This window comes from Parasteatoda tepidariorum, chromosome 2 (assembly GCF_043381705.1).
Source record: "Parasteatoda tepidariorum isolate YZ-2023 chromosome 2, CAS_Ptep_4.0, whole genome shotgun sequence".
In the NCBI taxonomy this organism is placed as follows: Eukaryota; Metazoa; Arthropoda; class Arachnida; order Araneae; family Theridiidae; genus Parasteatoda; species Parasteatoda tepidariorum.
In genome coordinates, this window is record NC_092205.1 from 31,309,340 (window position 1) to 31,317,715 (window position 8,376).

The 8,376-nt window shown below is 30.5% G+C and overlaps 1 protein-coding gene across 1 annotated transcript in view; it reads left to right on the plus strand.

Annotated features, from left to right (window-relative positions):
- LOC107444820 (L-xylulose reductase) overlaps positions 1–8,376 on the plus strand; it is a 22,417-nt gene that overhangs the window by 6,348 nt on the left and 7,693 nt on the right. Inside the window, exons 2-4 of the mRNA XM_016059048.3 lie at positions 909–1,077; positions 4,214–4,311; positions 6,865–7,019. Of these exons, the coding sequence (XP_015914534.1) occupies positions 915–1,077; positions 4,214–4,311; positions 6,865–7,019 (416 nt within the window). The 5' untranslated portion in view covers positions 909–914. The remainder of the gene's footprint in view (positions 1–908; positions 1,078–4,213; positions 4,312–6,864; positions 7,020–8,376) is intronic.

Sequence of the window (8,376 nt, forward strand, 5' to 3'; positions counted from 1 at the left end):
TGTATATATATATATATATATAGATATATATATATGTAAAAATTGAAGTAATAAATTATTCTCACCAATAACTGATGCCCAAATATATTTGTAAAATCATTATCTACGTTATACTTGACCAACCAAATTCCTAAAATCGACACGAAATTTATGAGTTTAAACGATAAACTTATAAAGTATTTTTCTTCACTTTTTAAATTTTTCCCAGATAGTGACCTCCATGTAACTCAATCTGTGTTTGTAAATCTGTAATAATAGAAAAAAAGTAAAAACTTATTATAAATATTTGATTTGAATAATTTTTAATTTTAATATAACAACGAGTTTAGCACTCAAATCTGGACAATCGTTGGCTAAAGTAGGAATAAACAACTAGTCAAAATTCCCCTTTATGACAAGCTACGATAACTGTTAACCGTTTAACTAAAAACGTTTAGGCAAAACATAAATATTTTCCTCATAAAAGTCACTTTTTTGCTTTGAGTGTAAGCAAAAACCGGTTTTGAAGCGTTTGAAGAGGGTTTTTTTTCTTCACAAAGCAAAGATAATTACGTTATAGAACCGGTTAAATCTCTTTCTTTACGTCAGAGTTCACCTTGCTTATGACGCAAACATAAACCTCAAAATAAAACAGTTAAGAAACACCGCCCTGTTCGCGTTGTACATAAGCTAGAAAAGCAAGTTGGTGGTAGAGTTCCATAGTGGAAACAAAAAGAAAATACATTTTTAATTATTACTTTAATGACACGATAAGTCAAATTTGATTTAGCAAGAATTTTTAAATCATCTAAAAAATATTTCCTTCTTTTTGTTTTGATTAAAATAAAAGTTATTTATGAAATAAATGTTATGATTTATTTTGTAAAGTAATATTTTTTACTTAATTTAACGCATAATTGTCCATTTAGGTTGAAATGATTGAGGATATTTCTAATGAAAAGCAACAAAAAAGTGAAGAGAGTGCAATCCAAAATGAAGCAGAACTTGATAATAATTTTGAAGAGGTAGAGACTAATAATCACAATCCTTGGATCAGTCTTAAAGGAAAAAAGGCTTTAGTTACAGGAGCAGGAAAAGGTAATTGTGTTTAGAATTTTATTTTTCCTATCTTGTTTTCTCTTACAATTGCGATAAAATATTGTCAGTGGCACGGATAGAATAAGGTCTAAAAACTTATTCCCTAACTTATAAAGTTGAATGGACCGGGATGGCCTGGTCGATAGTGTGCTGGGCCCATGCCCGAGAGTTCGTCGGTTCGAAACCCCGCTGACCGAAGACTCCCCGTGTAGTAAAGTGACTGATGCATGTTAAATCTGTCGAGTCACATAAGTCCTCCATGTTCCCATGACAAATCAATACCTCTGGGGGTACTGGATTGGAGATCGATCATTCTCTGATTCAGGTCAAAATTACGATCTGTGGATGAATGAATTGATGTATGAATGGTTCCCGTCCTATAAAACGGGTGCGACGTATGATGTGGCGAAGTCGAATTCTTGGCCATAGATGGCGCTACTGGAAAACAAGAACAATCGCACCCCTCTCCCTAAACAAGCATACGTCAACAACAACAACATAAAGTAGAATTTAGAATTACTGTTTAATACGTTGAACGCCATTGATATTCTTTAAGGCATCTTCCTTTAAAAGCGCTCGTATTGTGGTCTAGCAATGCGCAGCACACTGCAACTGATATTAAAATAGTTCATTAATTTGTTATCAATAAAAATTAAGTAAATTTTATATAAATTTAAACCTAAATTTTCAATAACTATTTAAAACAGTGTAATTTCTTTTAGTTTTAAAACATGTTTCACACTGTCAGTCACCGGAGACTAAAGCGAACTAAATGGAAAGTTAATTCGTTATGCTTGAATTGTTCAATGCATTTTAATACGTTATGGCATATTAACAAAATGATAACGTTAACGTTTTAGCCTACGATGACTACATTACCATATAAGTATTTCGAAACTGATCTGAAACTACGTGTTTATTTTGTTTATTGTCACGCTTTTAAAACATGTTGGTATAAAACCAAATCATGTAAAATCAACGCTAATTGAAATAAAGCAAAATTAATGGAGAAAGGATCCTAATTCATTTAAAAGGAACGTAAAAAAGAGCAAAGTTATTATTGAAGCCAATGATAAATAATTTTGATGTTAGTTACTAATTAAAGTAAAACTTATCTATGTGCTAAAGAGCAAGATTAGAGAAATGATACTAATAAATTCAAGAGAGCGTAAAAAAATTGGCAAGCAATTATTGACGTCAATGATGCTTAATTAATTTCATTATTAGGTACTAATTGAAATTAAAAAAAGGAAACTATGTGTTAAAAAGCAAAATTAATGGGAGAAAAATTACTTATTCTTTATGGTACTTATTTATAAAAAGTTGCCATACTATTATTGACATCAGATATGCTTAATTTTGGTAATAAAAACTACTGGCATGTAATTAGTACAGTTTTAATAGGTACCAAATATTTCTTATCTAGGTGGAAAGTATTTTATGAGTAAATTTAGTGCTTACGAAAGCTGCACCAAGAGTGTGCATTTTTATGATAGATACTGAGGAAATAGGTTTTTTACGGCACTCAAAGAAACAAGTATAGGAGAAAGTTGCTTGATTGTGGTAAATTTTAAATATGAGTTGTCAGATGATACTGAATACAGTTAGCCTTTATTTTCATGGGATGAACTACAAATATATGTTTTGCTTAGTCTATTTACGTTCGGTCATGGCGAAGAGCAACAAATAGTAATAAATAAAAAGATATTGTGTCAGTGTTTGTCTTTCAGTTTTGTGCATGAATTTTCAATTTTGTTCAGTACTAATTTAGTGATTCTTTTCTTCACCCTGGGCGAAGAACGGGTATTTACGTAGTAATACATATTGTGATGTTAACTACCTTCTTAACCTTTTCGAAGGCAGTGGGAAGTATACTTCCCACCACTTTTTTACCACTTTTAATTTAGGTTTCCATTTGTTAATAACTTCAGCTTTCTTGAAGTGCGTTTGAATAAAATTGGTAACCATTTGTTAGTTTAAAAAACCATATAAAAGTTACAAAATACATAATTCTTTTTGAAGTTTGTAGCATTTATAAGATTTATTTTATAAATAAAGAAAAATAAAAGCCAATAAGTAATATATGGTTGGGGTAAATATATTTACCACCAAAAAAATTGCCTGTTTATAAACTAAATGGGTTTTTCTTTCTTATATCAATTACTATTCTTGAAACAATTTCAATTCAAAAAATACTTTAATTTACCTTTACCAGAAATAAATGCCCCATAAAAGGGTTAATACTGCAACGAATATATTGCTCAATATACAAAGTAGTCTAAAAGCTAAAAGTAAAGCGATTTTTTTTCGAAATTCTTTGCCGATAGAATATTTTCTTAATTAAAAATGAACAATAATTTTTCAAACACTATTGGCTTCAGCTAGACAGTCAATGAAATATAAAATATGGGATCTTTACTACTTTCTCAACTCAGAAAGCAATTATGCTTACAAGATGTCGCCACTTTTGTAATATTTATATTTTTTGTCAGGAGGGAAGTTGTTAAGATCTAACCCTTTTCCCACAAATTTAGAGTGATGAAAGATGAAATAATATTTCTAATCCAGTTTAATTTAATGTTAACGTAATGTCAATATGTTTATCATTTTTGTTTAGGTTTTTGAATAATTAAAATATTTTTTTGCGTTTAGTTGCTTCGTATATTGACTGTCATTTTATTCACCCTACTTAAATTTAATTTTGTAATTCAAAACTTGGGAGTAGTTTTCAGATTACAAGAAGTTTTTTCTATCTCTAATTAAATCTTTTTTTTGATAAAATGCTTTGTGTAAAATAAAAATAATTACATTATGAATTTAGCCAACTGGCCTGTGTAGGGGATTGGGAACTGCCCTTGCATCAGATGGGTTCTGGGTTCGAATCCCGGGCAAGGCATGAATGTTCTTTCTCTGTACTATCTGTCCTTACTGTGGGAGCAACGTTGGCCCACCTAATATGGTACCCCAGAAAGAGAGGCCAACAAAATCACCCTGTAAATTCCTGAATTGACAAAAGAATGTTTAACACAGATGGGCATTGGAAAAAACACTTTGTGAATTTATATTATGTCTATTGGTACCACTAAAATAATATCTTATGAACGATGTATAATAAAGATTTTTTAAATTTATTTAGGCATTGGAAGTGCTATAGCAATTAAATTAGCCGAATGCGGTGCTGAGGTGATAGCAATCAGTGGAATCCCGTCAGATTTGAATGAACTGGAGAAAAGTGTAAGTGGAATTTTAATTTTTTTATATCACAATAAATAGGCATAAATTATTCATATCGGTGGTTCCCAATTGGAGTCTGCGGAACCCTATTGCTCCGTGGAATAGTTAAAAGCGTTCTGTGATTTAATTCTTTTCAAAATTAGTGATGAATTTTGAAAATTTCAATTATATTCATATCCATCCTATAATTCATAATTTACTTAATTTTTCAGTTTCCTATATCAAATTATTTGAAGTAAAATACCAGTGAAATAGAAATGGAATTTTTAAAAGAAATTATAATATATCTACTAACAATATAATAAGCAAATTATGAAAAGAAGCTTTTATTGAACATTACATTAATATTTAAAACAAAATAAAATAAATAAATCCTTTGAAAGAGAAATATGTCTTCCTAACGACTATTTTAAACTATTTGTTTCAACTATTTCAATCCTTTTTTTTATTGCAAAACCAATTTTTTCTATACATTCAATTCAAGAAAGTCTTAAAAATGGGAGCCTATTTTTGAAGCCCTTGAAGCATGTCAACTGTTTTTTCATATTTTTGCAGCGGAGGAAGTTTTCAATCAAGTAAAGCCATTTTTAAAATTATAGCAGTTCTTTTAAGTTTCAATCTCGAAGTAAACAATAATTCGTCTTATTTTGGTCATTTTATTTATTTTTATAACCGTCGTTGAACAGCAGACGCAATTTTATGGGTTCACGACTACTAATGTTGAACTTCGTAGCCTTGTTATTTTGAACCCAATCCAAAAGACAAAAGAACTCCTGGATCGAGTATTGGGAGAAATTTGCCTTCGTAGAGGACTTTTTGAAGGAACAAAAACGCATTCACGTGTACACAAAATGCTCGTTTATGGGTATACACGAAAAAAAATTCATGACTAGACTAGATATAGCACAATGATTGCAAATCTAACTGTCGGACGCAAAGCCTAATTTAAGATAATGATAAAACGATGAAAAATCTTCCTTCCTCTAATTAAATATTTAAAAAACAACTTTTTAATGTTATATAGCATTCACAATTACCTTAATGAACTTCATTTTTTAAGTCAGGGTTCCGTTTAAAGAAGATTAATTATTTAAGGTTGATTATATTGAGAATTACTGATTTATATGTCAAGAAAAAGTATTTACTGAATCTGCGAAAGTAACATAAAAGGAAATAATTTTTAGAGACACAGAAAAAAACCTGCATTTTAACAAAACAATTTTAAAATTTTTACAGAGCTTATGACTAACGTACAAATGTGATCAGTTCTGTCTGTACGTTCAAAGGCATGTTTCTATGAATATCCGTCACATCAGAAGTGATTCGTTCCCACATTGTTGTTGTTGTTTGAGGGTACATAAAACTTAATAAGGACCAATTTTATGTTCCCTTAGTGTTAAAAACATTGCATAATATTTTTATATCATTTATTTAGAAAACAAAAAAATGCTGTTAAAAAACTATAATTTTAAATTAAAATATTAGTGAAAATTCGTATGTTTATTTCATCTCTTGTTTATTTCAGCTTTTGTTTACTTCAGCTTTTGTTTACTTCTTTCGACTTTTTTTATTTCACCTTTTCACTAAAAAGGTTAACGGATTTGATCAAATCACTTATTTCTTTATGGAAAACACCCCACAGAATATTTATTTTAGCATCCTCCTTGAATTGATCGTCTGGAATAGGGATTTGATTAAATCTCCGTTTTCATCACTTGCTTTTACTTGGAACTGGAGCATAAGGCCTCTCCATTTTAGTTTACTCTGAGAAGTTTTGGCGTATAGTTTTCACCATTTTTGGTGTTTAGATAAACTGATATTGTTACAGTGTATGTTGTCATATTGTGGCCAAGTGTTTTGTCTCCTTCCATGCCTTGCCTATCGCTTTATGTCCATTCATAACAATGCTATTCAAAAGCGTTTAAGGCATTTCTCTTGGTTTTTTACCTTCACCCTAGAATTGCAAACGAAAAGTTATTTATTTTATATTAAACTTTTTTGTATAAATCATGCCTAATTGCTAAATTTCTGCAATGATTGGCTACCTGCGATGTGGTGGCTTAAGGATAGTACGTTCGCCTTCCAATGAGGTGAACGGGGTTCGAATCCAAGCCATGGCTGGTCCATACGAATTCCGCGACCTGCTTAAACCGACTACAGTGCTGACCAAAAATATCCTCAGTAGTAGACGGATCATGGGTTAAAGTCCCCTTTGCGTCAGGCTAACCGTAGGAGGTTTCCATGGTTTTCCACTCCATGTAACACAAATGTGAGTTAGTACCATCAAGAACTTCTCTACGAAGGCAAATTTCTCCCAATACTTGATCCAGGAGTTCCGTCATCTACTGGATTGGGCTCAAAATTACAAAGCTACGGAGTTGAATATTAGTAGTAGTAAACCCAACAAATTGGGTCGACTGTTCAACCCAATTTGTTGGGTTTACTACTAATTTTTTACGACGGTTATAATATGAAATAAAATGATTGGCTATCTCTAAGCTTCGCAAATACTTAGTTTATTTTTTTTTTAACTTTCATCTTACTTTATTTCAGAATGGCAAGATAAAGACTCTTTGTTTGGATGTTGGAGACTGGGAAGAAACAAAATCTGCTATTACAAGTATTGGACATATTGACTTACTCGTTAATAACGCAAGCGTGGGTGTAATTACAAAGTTTGGTGACGTTAAAGAAGAAGACATTGATGAGTACGAATTATATTTAAAATATTTAAATTTCCTTCAATTTAGTTTTTCATGTAATATAAGTGTTTCAGAAAATTTTTATTTAATTTTAAAATGTCTAATCATATTACTTCCATAATAATAAAAAATTAAATCGAAGCCTATTTACCAAGTCGAGCCCTATTAACCGAATCTCACGATTAAACTAATTTTATGAATTTAATGACGCAGATTTATAGGAAGCAATGAATAACGATTTTGACACAGAAGTCAATGCTAATGAATCTCCAGTGAAAAATGTTACTTTTTTTTATGCTTTGTACGGTTTGGAAACAGTGAAAAATTATCTAATGCAACAAGATTTAAATGAACGATTATTTTCATCTCTTCGTGACCTCGAAAAAAAAGTTTTTAAAATAAGAAATCAAGGAAATAAGCAAATCTTACTCACGAAATGCTTTAAAATTTCAAATTAATAAGCCCTTAACCATTCCCTGCATTTTAAGTTCCTGAATAAAAAGTGAAAGTTTTATATTGATTTTCTGTCCATGCTTATAAGAGATGTTTGATTATTTTAAAAGGTTAGTAAATTTTTTTCTCATTTCACCACTACAGATATAATCACAGATATGATTTCGTCATCAGCTCACACGATTATATCCGCAAAACGAGTGCTTTCTATTATTGTATTAATATAGCCAAAACAAAATATGTCAATATCAATACAATAGTGTAAGCAGCACCCAAGAAATTGAAACTAAACTAGAAGATATTAAGTAAAAAATATGCGAAATAAAACAAATCAAGTAAAAATAGAAAATAAAAAATAAAATACAGGAAAAATATAGAATAAAATACAAAATCCAATCTATAAAACGAGTAGCGAAATCAAATGGACTTACACTTTCCAGTATCTTACAAAACTGATTCAAAATATTTTCGTAACAATTTTGCTGGATTACAAAATATGAAAATAGAAGAGTAAATAGAAGCATTTTTTATGGCATGTTCTTACAGTTGTTAGTTACCAAAGATTGGCCCGAAAATGGATGTGCGCAAAGTAATAATATTATACTGGATAATATAAAATATCTAATTAATGAGGTTGACTTTTAGTTATACAATTTTAATGATTTTAGAGAATTTATTAAAATTTATTTATAAATCACGATTTGCCCGATTTTCACTTATTTTTTAAAATAAATATTAATATTTCCACAATATCTGTCGTGCCACAGGTCCTTGGTTCGATCCTTGGGCCGGGCAAGGCCGACTCAGCCTTTCATCCCTTCAGTGGGTCGATAAAATGAGTACCAAGCATGCTTGTGTAATTAACTACAACTTTATTTGTTCGGCTGACCACCTGACCGGAACATATGCT